At 40.2% G+C, this 16,028-nt stretch overlaps 1 protein-coding gene across 4 annotated transcripts in view; it reads right to left on the bottom strand.

Annotated features, from left to right (window-relative positions):
- Positions 1 to 1,716: 1,716 nt before the first annotated feature.
- lingo2 (leucine rich repeat and Ig domain containing 2) overlaps positions 1,717 to 16,028 on the bottom strand; it is a 704,576-nt gene continuing 690,264 nt past the window's right edge. For all 4 annotated transcript variants that reach the window (XM_061976604.1, XM_061976605.1, XM_061976607.1 and 1 more), the window contains one exon: positions 1,717 to 4,664. In XM_061976604.1, coding sequence (XP_061832588.1) covers positions 2,811 to 4,652 — 1,842 coding nt within the window. In that variant the 5' untranslated portion in view covers positions 4,653 to 4,664 and the 3' untranslated portion in view covers positions 1,717 to 2,810. The remainder of the gene's footprint in view (positions 4,665 to 16,028) is intronic.

The raw sequence follows: 16,028 nt of genomic DNA, 5'->3' as shown, positions 1-16,028 counted from the left end.
TGTTCAATCTTTATATAAACGACATTTGTAAGGTTACGAAGGACTTAAAGTTGGTTTTATTTGCAGACGACACAACTGCTTTCTGTTCAGGAGAGAGCACACAGAAGATAATACAAATAATAACAGAAGAAATGAACAAATTAAAAAGATGGTTTGACAAAAACAGACTATCTTTGAATCTCAGTAAAACTAAAATAATGCTATTTGGTAATAGTAGAAAAGAGCATCATACACAAATACAAATAGACGAAGTAGACATAGAAAGGGTAAAAGAAACTAGATTTTTGGGAGTATTAATAGATGATCAAATGAACTGGAAATCTCATATACAAAACATACAACATAAGGTGGCAAAAAACATTTCAATAATGAAAAAAGCAAAATATGTCCTGGGCCAAAAATCACTACATATTCTCTACTGCTCGCTAGTGTTACATATCTGAGTTATTGTGCAGAAATATGGGGAAATAACTACAAATGTGCGCTACATTCGCTAACCGTGTTACAAAAAAGATCAGTTAGAATAATACATAATGTTGGATATAGAGAACACACAAACCTTTTATTTATTAAGTCAGAAATATTAAAGTTTGGTGATTTGGTAAAATTGCAAACAGCTAAAATGATGTACAAAGCAAACTATAACCTGCTACCAAAGAATGTACAACAATTCTTCTCAACTAAAGAGGAGGAATATAACCTTAGAGGAAAAAAATTTTTAAAACATTTATATGCACGTACAACACTTAGAACTTTTAGCATATCAGTATGTGGAATTAAATTATGGAATGGATAAAGTAAAGAAGTTAAAAATTGTACTGATATGATCCAGTTTAAGAGGTTGTTCAAAATAAAAGTGCTTACAGAGTACAAAAAAGAAGAATTATGAGAAATACTTTCAACCTTATTGAAAATAAGATATTCTTCATCTCAGTATGTTAATAATGACTGAATTAATTAATTAATTACATATTACAAAACTGTTGTATACTAATTCATAGATGTTATTTTATTATATAAAAAGGTCAGTATATGATTCTATATATTTGTAAACGCTTGAAGTGGGAAAGGGGTAGGATTAAATAAGCTTTGCTTCTTCCTACTCCTTTTCGGGCATGATGTAAAATGAAATGATATGAAATTGTGTGATGTATTATGATGTAAGTGTGTTCATGTTCGAAATAAACTAAAGAAAGAAAAAAAAAAAAAAAGATTGTAATAAATCCATAAAAAAAAAAAGACAGCCTGCCTTTTCCAGGAGTTATCTCACCCTCTGAGAAGCCTCAGTTTGACTCTTTTCCAATGTTGTAAAAATGTGTATAATAGATACATTTTAACATTTCTGTCAACAATGATTTGCGTCAACCTCGACACTTAGCCATTTTGATAGTAGGCTATTATAGCCACTTAGTGTACATCATGAGTTGGCTTTATCATAACACTTATTTAAGGCTTTACATTTTTTGCGGCTCCAGACAGATTCTTATTTTTGGTCCAATATGGCTCTTTGAAGATTTCAAGTTGCCAACCCCTGCCCTAAAACAACACAAGCAACGGGCATTTTTCTTCGAGGCAAAATGTGTCCAGAACGCTTGCCAGTCTCGCATATTAAATGAGCCCGACGCGGCGTCAGGTGAATACCATTTTATTTTCATCACAGAAGTTTGGCCTCTCCCGACGTTTTATGCCGGCAATAAAACGGCGTTGAGTCACGGGTACAAATACATCTGCATTTATTTCACATACATCTTTTTTTAATTCTTTTTATTTGAACTTTTTTTTCTCTTTTTTTTTTCTCCAAATTTTCACAATCTAAATGATTCAACAACAAAATGAAGAACTACCACAACAAAGCCCAAATTCTCTACAAGGGGGAAGAAAGAAAACGATGCAAATATCACGGTAGCAAAAGATTGACGCATGTATTTCGCCTCGGGGGCCAAAAAGGTACACATAAAGGAATAAAAAGACACAAAAATAGGACAAAAAGGGTCGTTCTGGTTCGATCCGGGTATCGCACCAGACGCCCGACTGCAGTTGAGGACTGGGTTTTACTCAACTTTCTTAATAAATAAAATCTTCTCTTTGACCTTCATTGATAAATATTTCTTCTTCTTCTTCTTACTATTATTTAGGAGTCAATTGGGGGAGCAGGGACATATAATCACCCACAGAAGCCCTTCCTGAATCCATGGACACACCAAAAGTCTGAAGGATGTTTTTGCCGAACATACAGTATAGGGTTATATCAATTTTGGCTAATGCATCCCATGAATATTGCTATGAACATTTGTACATACAGTAGGTGTACGTAACAAAGCATTAGGTACACACAGGCAAAGTATTTAACATAGGAAACGATGGTCGCGGCCGTTGATTGGTTGTGTAAAGAAGCATGGCGCAAGACTCAACAAAGGTTATCAGTTGGATACAAATTGGTACTGTACACGTTTCAGCCGGAGTTCCAACTCAGAATAGAAGGGCGTTCTTTTTGGGTGTATAAATTTCAAAAAGGAGATAAATGACATGTATTCCCTGGACGCAGTTCACTCCTAGTCCAAGAAGTTGCCTGCTGGCAATTCTGAAGTCCCGCTGCTCTTTGAAGCCTTATATCCAAGCGTTATCCACGGATTTCAGGTACTGTTCCTTGTCTTTTATCAGACCCCCAAAGTAGTTTTTTTTTTTGTTGTTGTTTTTTTTTTTTTGCTCCCACTCGTCCTTCAGCGGTGGTTCACTCGCAAAAAAAAAAAAAAAAATAGAATGTACCTTTCCACAATCCAGCTCCCGTAAATCCACACTTATAAAACAAGTCACATCATTTTCATGTTGAAACGGTGAGGACCGGCTTGGATGTCCGCAGAGTCCACGTTGGTACCGTTGGACTTGGAGCGAGGCACGTATTCGACGTCGATGTTGTTTTTATGTTTGCCTTTGCCTCTGCTCCAGACGAACAGGAGCAGGAAGCAAAACAAGACCATTCCCAGGAAGGTGAAACAACCCATGGCGGTGGACACTAAAATAGTCTTTAGGTCCAAGCCCAGGCTGACGCCGGCGGTCCCGTTGGCAGTGGTGTTGCTGGGATCGGTGTAGTACTGGGTCCTGTTTGCGTACAGCGATCCGAGACTTTTGACGGCCAATGACGTCATCAGGGTGTCATTCCCGGCGGTGTTGGAAGCGAGACAGAGGTATACGCCGCCGTCTTGCACTTCGGCCGACTTGATCTCCAGCGTGCCGTTGTTGTGGACCGTCACCCTGCCGTGGTTTCTCCCGGTGAGGACACGGCGACGCGGGGACACCCAGGAAACCGTGGGTCTTGGGGTCCCCTCAGCGCTGCAGTGCAGCAGAGCTTGCTGGCCCTCATCCACAGTGAGGGTTTGGGTTTTATTCTCTCGTATTTTAGGCTTGGTGCAGGTCACGTAGTAAGACAGGAGGCTTTCCTTAAACTCCCTGAAAGGCCTGCCTCGGATACCCTCGGGTGTGTTGCACTCTGGCTGGGAATCCCCAAACAAGATAGAGTGCCTTTTCTGTAAGATCCACATTAGTCGGCAGTCGCACACCAGGGGGTTGTTGTTGATGAGGAGGACCTCCAAGGCTTCCGGAGACTGGAAAACTCCTTTCTCCAGAGTGTCCAGTTGGTTGTGGGACACATTGAGCACTTTGAGCCCCCGCAGACCCTGGAAGGCGTACGGTTCAATAACGGCGAGCTGAGCGCCGACCAGGTGGAACTCTCGGAGCCGGATCAAATCCATCAACATCCCGCCTTCAATGTGGCGGATGCGGTTGTAGGACAGGTTCAGGTGGGTCAGGTAGGGCAGATGCTTCAAGGCTTGATACGGGAAGGATGACAGGTTAGTGTTGGTGATGAAGAGTGTGGTCAGGTTGAGGCCGTGCAACGTGTTGGCCGGCACGTGGTCCAGCGAGGGCCAGTTGTCTATCTCCAAATTACGCAGCCGGAATAACTTTTTGAAGGAGTACGGATGCAAAGTGCTGATGCTGAGGTATCGCAGGTGGAGGCTGACCAGGTTGTGAAGGTGCGAGAGGGCCTCGGTGGGAACGATGGTGAGGTTGCACCTCTCCAGGGCGAGCGTCTCCAGGCTTAAAAGTCCACTAAACGCGCGGTGGGAGATGTAAACAAGGTCATTGTCGCCCACCTCCAAAAACTTGAGATTGTGCAAGTCCTGGAACATGTAATCCAAGAGGATGACGATCTTGTTGTCGCTGACATCCAGCCGGGTCAGATTTGCCAAGCCAGAAAAGACGCCCAGGGGAATGAGCTTGATGCGGTTACTCTTCAGGCTGAGCAGGTGCATGCTGAAGAGAGCGTTGAAGGCACCTGGCTCAACATAACTGATTATATTCCCACTCAGGTCCAGTTCCTCCAGACCCGGGAAGGCCACAAAATCATCTGGGTTGATCATTGTCAGCTTGTTCTTACTCAGGTCCAGGATCCTGGTCTCGCCCGGGATGCCGTCCGGGATGGTGGGCATGCGCTTGCGGTGGCACACCACGGCCTTGGTCTGCGCTGAGCACTCGCAGCGGGAAGGGCAGCCCAGGGAGGAACCCACGAAGACGGCCATGAGGGCCAGTCCCAGGACCGGCTGCCAGCATGAGATGACCGTGTGCAGCATGACTTTGCTCAAACAGTCAACCATTCTGTCACGGTTCTGCAAGACAAAAAGACAGACACAAAACATTATAGACTCACGTTGGAATTGGAGGTCGTGCAGAGAATGCAAGTTATGCAACATTTGAATCCTTTAATAAGACTTTTCAATCAAATTCTGCAGTCTTACTGACATAAATGTATCCACCTATTTTTCTTAGCTGGTGGACAATGGAGCTAAAACAAGGCCAAAAGTTTGTGTATATATATATATATATATATATATATATATATATATATATATATATATATATATATATATATATATATACATACAAATAAATATATATTTATATATAGATATATAAATATATATATATATATATATATATATATACAGTGTTGGGACTAACGCGTTACAAAGTAAGGCGTTACTGTAACGCCGTTAGTTTCGACGGTAACTAGTAATCTAACGCGTTATTTTTTATATTCAGTAACTCAGTTACCGTTACTACATGATGCGTTACTGCGTTATTTTACGTTACTTTTTATGTAGTATAAAGTGTGTTTTATCGGAGCGCTGCTGTGTCATCGTTCTGATTCTTCTAGTGTCACAAGCCGGAGAAGAGAGACATGCGCTCTGTGTGGGTGTGTGTGATGTGGGTGTGAGTGTGGGGAGCAGAGGGGGGGCGTGTCTGATCATGGCGGAGCCAGAAGTCGAGTTTGCTAACATGGAGATATTTTCACTACTTTTCTTTTGTCGAGCACAAAGAAAAGAACATTTTAGTTAAATGTAAATTGTGCTTTGGATCAAAGATGCCATCTACTGCCCAAAACAGCAATTCAAATCTGCTGAAACAAGCTACATAGCAACATGCTTCGACGAAGCTAGTAAAGAGAGACAGAGACTCTGATGCCACTTCACCTCCACCACCACCACTTAAGGATTAAGTCTGCCTCTGCTCATCATTCACCGCTGAAGGTACACACACTCTGTCAATCAATGTTCCCTCTAATTGTTCATGTGTGAGCAAACGCAAAAACTCCCTGAGCATTCAGTGGAGCCCATGTGAGCAACTTTAGACGTGCACACTGTGGCTACACCAGCAGCACACCTGTCCCAAACCTGACTAAATAACAAGTTCAATCTCCATCCATCCATCCATTTTCTACCGCTTGTCCCTTCCGGGGTCGCTGGAGCCTATCTCAGCTGCATTCGGGCGGAAGGCAGGGTACACCCTGGACAAGTCCCCACCTCATCACAGGGCCAACACAGATAGACAGACAACATTCTCTTATTATTATAATCAAATGACAGCAGTCATTTCCATTTCTAATATAAGTGTTTAGGCCCACTTACAATGACAATAGCAACAAATATTGTTTTTCATGAACTGCGTACTTGTATTGTTTGTCTGGGTGGAGGTCCTGCTTTGGAAATAATTTGTACCCCTTTCAGACATTGCATTTAGTTCTCATTAAAACATTCACATGTTGCACAATGAGATGTAAGCAGGGGATCATGTGTACATTCCTGCAACTTCCTGTTTGTAAAAAATATATTTTTATTAGTATTTATTTAATATACTAACAGCATTTAATGATTAATATTTATAAATTAAGATTCCTAATAAATCACACTAGAATAAGCACACATTTGATTGGTAAATCATAGTGCAACGACCTGGAATGACACTTTATGTGTGGTGTTGGAGTTGTCCGACTTTTTGTGTGGCTGTAAACGCATCACTGGCTAAGTGCCATATGTGCAAGTGTTGGCGCACGTGAGAAAGAGCGAGTGGCTGCTGTTGATATAACAAAGTTGCTTTTGGTCTGGTTTGTACTTCAGAAAATGACCACTTTTGCTAGATATCATTTTTTTTACTAATGTTTTGGTGATGTGTTTATGGCCGACAATAAAGAGTTTTGCTCAGTAAAGTGATGGATGGAATTCATGTCCTCAAAGCGTCTCGACAGACGTTACAAAATTTGAACAATGATGACGAAAACGGTTTTCTCTGTTGTGTCCGTGTCGTGTCGAAAATTGTTATGCGCTTATTTTATTTATTTGATTTTGTGCATGGCATAGATTTACCGTGCGCAGAGGACACTTGAGCAGTGCGCAATTGCACAGGCGCGCTCCTGAGAGGGAACGTTGCTGTCAATTCTCTTATATACTCTTTCATTCTAGACTTCTAGAGTGTTTGATTATCACATCACTCTAAATGTATAGACTATAAAGTTCACAAACATAAAGAGGGATCCTAGTGGGCCAGGCCAATCTTTCCTTATCTCTAAACTAAAACTGGGGAAATGTGTAGAGTGTTCTGGGCTTCAGACATGATTTTGTATCAGAATTACTTGAGGAAGAAAATGCCTGGTTAGGCTTTGTGTATGTAGTGTGTGCCTTTCTATGCTGTTATTATGCTGTTTGTTACTTATGTACGTTATGTTACAGCTATTTAAAATAGTTTTGTCAATTTGTTCTGGCCAGAAACAAATTGGCCTTTGTAACATATCTTTGTCTTTGTGTGTTGTATGTAGAGCACATTGCTTAGCAGAGTTCAGTGATGCAAATGCATGTCAAGTTGATCAACAGATTGTATTATTCTCCAGTGCAATAACAGTACTGAAATGAAGGCTAAAAGGGCATTAATGGGAGCTTTAAAAAGAAAAGAAGTAACTAAATAGTTACTTTTCACAGTAACGCATTACTTTTTGGTGTAAGTAACTGAGTTAGTAACTGAGTTACTTTTGAAATGAAGTAACTAGTAACTGTAACTAGTTACTGCTTTTCAGTAACTAACCCAACACTGTATATATATATATATATATATATATATATATATATATATATATATATGCAAACATATTTATATGAATATAAATATATATATATATATATATATATATATATGCAAACATATTTATATGAATATAAATATATATATATATATATATATATATATATATATATATATATATATATATATATAGATATATATATATATATATATATATATATATAGGATGGATATATATATATATATATATATATATATATATATATATATATATATATATATATATATATGCAGTGTGTATTTATATAAAATGCACATCCATCCATCCATCCATATATATATATATATAATGTGATATAAAAATATAATATAAAGGTACATTTTTTTCCCCAGATGTAATATATCTCATCTGACACAACTCTGGTGCATTTGGGACACAATTCTGAATCCGGAAAAAAAAAAAAAAAACATTTTAATGTAAAGAAAAAAAAGATCCAAAACCTAAAATAAAAACTGAAACTTAAAAAATATATATATATTCATCTGGAAAAAACAAAACACAATCTGAAACTCAAACTATATGAACGTGAATAATTGCATCATAATTATATTAAACCTGAAAAAAGTGTGTACTTATTTAATTTTAGAATACAATTATGTATTTTTTTCATAATAAAACACTTTTTTTTTTCAAACTCAAAGTTTATTTTGAGTACAGAGTACAAAACTTTTGGCCCTGATTTAGCTCCATAGTGTAATGTATGATGCCACCACTGAGGGGCAGTAGTGAGCGAGCCCAGTTTTAAAGAATAAATCATCTTTGTTATCTTTGCATGAAACATAGCCTTGATGTCTAATGCAGCATGCAGCTTCTATTTAGATGCCTCGGATAAATAAACAGTTTATCAAACAGCAGGAGATAGCTTATTTACTAAGATTGTATTCACATGAGCGTTGCATTAGACATGCATTACATTAATACATTTCAGGAATTCCAATGACGTCAAGAGTTGATGACATTTAGAGGAGAATAAGTGGTCAGTTGCCATGAATATTTCACCGTTCTCTTTAGAACATTTGATAATGATGACATACAATGGTCTACATCAGGGGTCCCCAAACATTGACTCAAGGGCTGCAATGGGCTCAAAGAATAGTCATGAAAATAAAGTACAGTCATAGTCAAAAGTTTACATACACTTGTAAAGAACATAATGTCATGGCTGTCTCGAGTTTCCAAAAATTTCTACAACTCTTATTTTTTTGTGATAGAGTGATTGGAGCACATACTTGTTGGTCACAAAAAACATTCATGAAGTTTTGTTCTTTTATGAATTTATTATGGAAATGTGAGCAAATGTGCTGGGTCAAAAGTATACATACAGAAATGTTAATATTTGGTTACATGTCCCTTGGCAAGTTTCACTGCAATAAGGCACTTTTGGTAGCCATCCACAAGCTTCTGCTTGAATTTTTGACCACTCTTCTTGAAAAAAATTGGTGCTGTTCAGCTAAATTTGTTGGTTTTCTGACATGGACTTGTTTCTTCAGCATTGTTCACATGTTCCCAATGGGGTTTAAGTCAGAGCTTTAGGAAGGCCATTCTAAAATCTTAATTCTAGCCTGATTTTGCCATTCCTTTACCACTTTTGACGTGTGTTTGGGGTCATTGTCCTGATGGATAAACCCAACTGCGCCCAAGACCCAACCTCCGAGCTTCATGAATGCTTTTTGAGACCAACAAGTATGTGCTCCAATCACTCTATCACAAAAAAGTAAAAATTGTAAAAATGATTGGAAACTCAAGACAGCCATGACATTATTATGTATGTAAACTCTTGACTACGACTGTATATATATATATATATATATATATATATATATATATATATATATATATATATATATGTATGCTCTGATTACTTTTTCGCACACTCTTGGCATTCTCTCGATGAGCTTCAAGAGGTAGTCACCCGAAATGGTTTTCACTTCAGGTGTGCTTGAAGCTCATGGAGAGAATGCCAAGAGTGTGAAAAGCAGTAATCAGAGCAAAGGGTGGCTATTTTGAAGAAACTAGAACATAAAACATGTTTTCAGTTATTTCCCCTTTTTTTGTTAAGTATAACTCCACATGTGTTCATTCATAGTTGTGATGCCTTCAGTGACAATCTACAATGTAAATAGTCATGGAAATAAAGAAAACACATTGAATGAGAAGAAGTGTCCAAACTTTTGGCCTTTACCGTATACATATACACACATATATACACACATTTTTACACACACATATATATATATATATATATATATATATATTCAAGTATATACATATATATACATATATATATATACACACACGCACTTATACACAAAACTGAGTATGGACAAACAGATTGCATTACACACACACACATCTGAATACGTATACACCGATTGTATTACACACACACAAATATGATTACGCGCACACAACTCTTTCATGGCAGAACATTTGCAAAACGTCATGTTTAAACAAATACAGCAAATTGGGATACCGTGTTACACACAAATCCAAATACAGACAAACATTTTTTTAACACACTCCAACATAGACAGACAAATACGGACAGACAACTTAAAACACACACAGGCGGCTCTGATTACACACACACACGCACGTGCACAAGCACACACACACACACACACACACACACACACACACACACACACACACACACACACACATTGAGATACAGATTCAGAATTGTATTACACACACACATGTACACTTACACACACACACACACACACACACACACATACACACACAAACACACACACACACACACATTGAGATACAGATTTGGAATTGGATTACACACACACACACACACGCACACACACACACACACACACACGCGCACACATTGGAATACAGATTTGGAATTGGATAACACACACACACACACACACACACAAACACACACACACACCCCTACCCCCCCCCCACACACACACACACACATTGAGATACAGATTCGGAATTGTATTACACACACACACACACACAAACACACACACACACACACACACACCCCTACCCCCCCCCCCCCCCCCCCCACACACACACACACATTGAGATACAGATTCAGAATTGTATTACACACACACACACACGTACACGCACACACACACACGCACATTGACATACAGATTTGGATTTGGATTACACACACACACACACACACACACACACACACACACACATACACACACACACACACACACATTGAGATACATATTTGGAATTGGATTACACACACACACACACACACACACACACACACACACACACACACACACACACACACACACACACACACACACACAAAGAGATACAGACTTGGAATTGGATTACAGACACACAAATTGAGATACAAAAAACCCCCAAAAAGCAGCGAGGAAGAAGGCAAAAGAGGAGCACTCTCATCCCAGCAAGATGTTATGTAACACTTGCAGCCTGCAGGCATGTAACAGCTGGTGAACTTCGGCGTTATGAGGCGACCGTTTATGCATAATCGTCAACTGGAGGAATGACTGATTACACTACTAATAGTTGCTCAGTCTTCATTTTGGAAAAAGCTATGTTTCACAAAGGAAGTCAGAACCGCCTCCCTCGAAAAAAAACACATTTCTAATAAGAAATATTTATTTTTGGATGAAGATTAAACAAGGGGCTTATTGATGAATTTTTAATTAGGTTTTTATTTTGTTGAGTGGAAATGAGCGCATGCTGCATCGAATATTCAACCCCTCTGCAGGTGATACCATACCCCGTTTATGCTTATGTGCAAACCAGCACCGGGCCTCTGCAGGAACTTGCCAAAAGTCCAATGATTCCCGCTGATATCAGCTGCTTATGATAAATACGTCTCATGCGAAAAATAAATTGTCTCAGACGTCTCGTCTGAATCCAATAACGTGTCGCGGTACCACGCGAGTAACGTCGGCGAGGATGGAGAATAACAAAGCGGCGGCTGAAGGGTCACGCTGAGCACCCGTGTCGCCGTGCATATTGTGTGAAACACTACTCCCCAGCAGGCACAGGACATTAAAGGCCTACTGAAACCCACTACTACCGACCACGCAGTCTGATAGTTTATATATCAATGATGAAATCTTAACATTGCAACACATGCCAATACGTGCAATAAGTGCAATTTTAAATTTCGCGCAAAATATCCTTTTGAAAACGTCTCGGTATGATGACGTCTAGGTGTGACGTCACGGATTGTAGCGGACATTTTGGGACAGCATGGTGGCCAGCTATTAAGTCGTCTGTTTTCATCGCAAAATTCCACAGTATTCTGGACATCTGTGTTGGTGAATCTTTTGCAATTTGTTCAATGAACAATGGAGACAGCAAAGAAGAAAGCTGTAGGTGGGAAGCGGTGTATTGCGGCCGACTGCAGCAACACAAACACAGCCGGTGTTTCATTGTTTACATTCCCGAAAGATGACAGTCAAGCTTTACCATTGGCCTGTGGAGAACTGGGACAACAGAGACTCTTACCAGGAGGACTTTGAGTTGGATACGCAGACGTGGTACCGTGAGTACGCTTGCAGCTGCGGCTTCCAAACATTTGATCGCTTGTCCGTACGTGCGTGCCGCTATGTGCATGTCACGTACGTAACTTTGGGGACTTTGGGGAAATATATGTGCTGTATGAACTCTGGGGAGGTGAACGGTACTTTGGGCTGTTGGATTGAGTGTGTTGTGCAGGTGTTTGAGTTGTATTGGCGGGTTATATGGACGGGAGGGGGGAGGTGTTTGTTATGCGGGATTAATTTGTGGCATATTAAATATAAGCCTGGTTGTGTTGTGGCTAATAGAGTATATATATGTCTTGTGTTTATTTACTGTTTTAGTCATTCCCAGCTGAATATCAGGTCCCACCCGCCTCTCACAGCATCTTCCCTATCTGAATCGCTCCCACTGCCCTCTAGTCCTTCACTCTCACTTTCCTCATCCACAAATCTTTCATCCTCGCTCAAATTAATGGGGAAATTGTCGCTTTCTCGGTCCGAATCGCTCTCGCTGCTGGTGGCCATGATTGTAAACAATGTGCGGATGTGAGGAGCTCCACAACCTGTGACGTCACGCGCATATCGTCTGCTACTTCCGGTACAGGCAAGGCTTTTTTATCAGCGACCAAAAGTTGCAAACTTTATCGTCAATGTTCTCTACTAAATCCTTTCAGCAAAAATATGGCAATATCGCGAAATGAACACGTATGACACATAGAATGGACCTGCTATCCCCGTTTAAATAAGACAATCGCATTTCAGTAGGCCTTTAAGGTCCCTTTTACACTTAGGTTATCCAGGGTAAATCCCACCTAACCTTATCCAAGGAAAATGTCATAGTCACCTCCAGTGTTGCTTTGTGTGCAAGTTCTTAAATTTAACTTATCTGAACAATATCCAGTGTTGTGGTATTTCAATGAACTGGAATCCAGTGTGCTGTGGGGCCCTATTGTAGTGAATCACATCTGAGCCATCATAAATTAATCAAATCTGTAACGGACATGTGAAAGTAAACAATGTGATAAAGAACATTTGACAACAGTCAATCTAGATATCTGGTCAGGAAACTCCTCACTCTTTTGCCTTCACCTTCATTGTCCATTCCTTGTTGGTGACTTTATATACTCTGGACCAAGACGTTGAGTCCGTGACATACATGGCGGACAATAACTGATACAGTCTGCTTTGCCAGTCCAAAAGCATTCGCCGTTTTCCGTAGTCTTCCCTCGTCAACCAGGTAATACAAAGCACATGCTACCTTTTTTATCACGTCCACGGGAGCCCGCATTCTCGTTGTCTCTCCTTCGACAAATGGACAAAGTTTTTCGCTAAGTAGAATCACAGCTGACCTGGACATTGGAAAGTTCTCTTGCCGTCTGAGAAGTGTTGTATCCTAAATAGCTGCAATCGCTTTCTCTTTAGGTATTCATGTCTGATTTCCACATGTAGAAGAAGGAGAAACACGGGCATGCCTGGATGACTCGCCTCCATATTCCCAGTGGTTAGCTCCGAGTTACTAGTATTAAGCTGGCTCTTTCTGACGTCACTTCCTGTGTGGGGCGCGGTCTTTCTGGCGTCACGTCCTCTCCGAACTCAGTTTGTAAACGATCGATGAGTCCATACAAAGCTAAGAGCCGGAGATTCAAAAAATACACGGCGCACTTACCCGTGTAAAACATTATCCAAGGAGGGGGACCTTAAACGATAGTTTAGTGTGGCCGAAACGGGGCTTAGGCTAAATAATTCAATCAATCAATGTTTACTTATGTAGCCCTCGATAACGAGTGTCTCAAAGGGCTGCACAAGCCACAACGACATCCTCGGCTCAGATCCCACATCATCATCAACCCAATGGGACAATGAGAAACCTTGGAGAGGACCGCAGATGTGGGGACCCACACTAAGGCGAACAGTGCAATGGACGTCGAGTGGATCTAGCATAATATTGTGAGAGTCCAGTCCATAGTGGATCTAACATAATAGTGAAAGTCCAGTCCATAGTGGATCTTACATAATAGTGAGAGTCCAGTCCATAGTGGATCTAACATAATAGTGAAAGTCCAGTCCAAAGTGGATCTTACATAATAGTGAGAGTCCAGTCCATAGTGGATCTAACATAATAGTGAGAGTCCAGTCCATAGTGGATCTAACATAATAGTGTAAGAGTCCAGTCTATAGTGGATCCAACATAATAGTGAGAGTCCAGTCCATAGTGGATCTAACATAATAGTGTGAGAGTCCAGTCCATAGTGGATCTAACATAATAGTGTAAGAGTCCAGTCTATAGTGGATCTAACATAATAGTGTGAGAGTCCAGTCCATAGTGGATCTAACATAATAGTGTAAGAGTCCAGTCTATAGTGGATCTAACAAAATAGTGAGAGTCCAGTCCATAGTGGATCTAACATAATAGTGAGAGTCCAGTCGATAGTGGATCTAACATAATAGTGAGGGTCCAGTCGATAGTGGATCTAACATAATAGTGTGAGAGTCCAGTCCATAGTGGATCTAACATAATAGTGAGAGTCCAGTCTATAGTGGATCTAACATAATAGTGAGAGAGTCCAGTCCATAGTGGATCTAACATAATAGTGTGAGAGTCCAGTCCATAGTGGATCTAACATAATAGTGAGAGTCCAGTCGATAGTGGATCTAACATTATAGTGTGAGAGTCCAGTCCATAATGGATCTAACATAATAGTGAGAGTCCAGTCTATAGTGGATCTAACATAATAGTGAGAGTCCAGTCCATAGTGGATCTAACATAATAGTGCAAGAGTCCAGTCTATAGTGGATCTAACATAATAGTGAGAGTCCAGTCCATAGTGGATCTAACATAATAGTGAGAGTCCAGTCCATAGTGGATCTAACATAATAGTGAGAGTCCAGTCCATAGTGGATCTAACATAATAGTGTAAGAGTCCAGTCTATAGTGGATCCAGGGGCGCCGCTAGGGATTTTGGGCCCCATGAAAATAATCTTTACAGGGCCCCCAACACAGTGTCATTATTTTTTCTATATTATAATTTCATCATCATTAGGGGCCTCTCTGGGCCCCCCTCCATCATGGGCCCCTAGAATCCGTCTCCTTTCCCCCCATTTTCGGCGCCCCTGAGTGGATCTAACATAATAGTGAGAGTCCAGTCCATAGTACATCTAACATAATAGTGAGAGTCCAGTCCATAGTGGATCTAACATAGTAGTGAGAGTCCAGTCCATAGTGGATCTAACATAATAGTGTGAAAGTCCAGTCTATAGTGGATCTAACATAATAGTGTGAGAGTCCAGTCCATAGTGGATCTAACATAATAGTGTGAGAGTCCAGTCCATAGTGGATCTAACATAATAGTGAGAGTCCAGTCTATAGTGGATCTAACATAATAGTGAGAGTCCAGTCCATAGTGGATCTAACATAATAGTGTAAGAGTCCAGTCGATAGTGGAACTAACATAATAGTGAGAGTCCAGTCCATAGTGGATCTAACATAATAGTGAGAGTCCAGTCCATAGTGGATCTAACATAATAGTGAGAGTCCAGTCCATAGTGGATCTAACATAATAGTGTAAGAGTCCAGTCTATAGTAGATCCAGGGGCGCCGCTAGGGATTTTGGGCCCCATGAAAATAATCTTTACAGGGCCCCGAACACAGTGTCATTATTTTTTCTGTATTATAATTTCATCATCATTAGGGGCCTCTTTGGGCCCCCCTCCATCATGGGCCCCTAGAATACGTCTCCTTTCCCCACCTTTTCGGCACCCCTGAGTGGATCTAACATAATAGTGAGAGTCCAGTCCATAGTGGATCTAACATTATAGTGAGAGTCCAGTCTATAGTGAATCTAACATAATAGTGAGAGTCCAGTCCATAGTGGATCTAACATAATAGTGTGAGAGTCCAGTCCGTAGTGGATCTAGCAATATAGTGTGAGAGTCCAGTCCATAGTGGATCTAACATAATAGTGAGATTTCAGTCAATAGTGGATCTAACATAATAGTGAGAGTCCAGTCAATAGTGGATCTAACTTAATAGTGTGAGAGTCCAGTCCATAGTGGAT

Source organism: Nerophis lumbriciformis, linkage group LG16 (genome assembly GCF_033978685.3).
Source record: "Nerophis lumbriciformis linkage group LG16, RoL_Nlum_v2.1, whole genome shotgun sequence".
In the NCBI taxonomy this organism is placed as follows: Eukaryota; Metazoa; Chordata; class Actinopteri; order Syngnathiformes; family Syngnathidae; genus Nerophis; species Nerophis lumbriciformis.
This window is presented reverse-complemented; position numbering and strand designations above follow the sequence as displayed.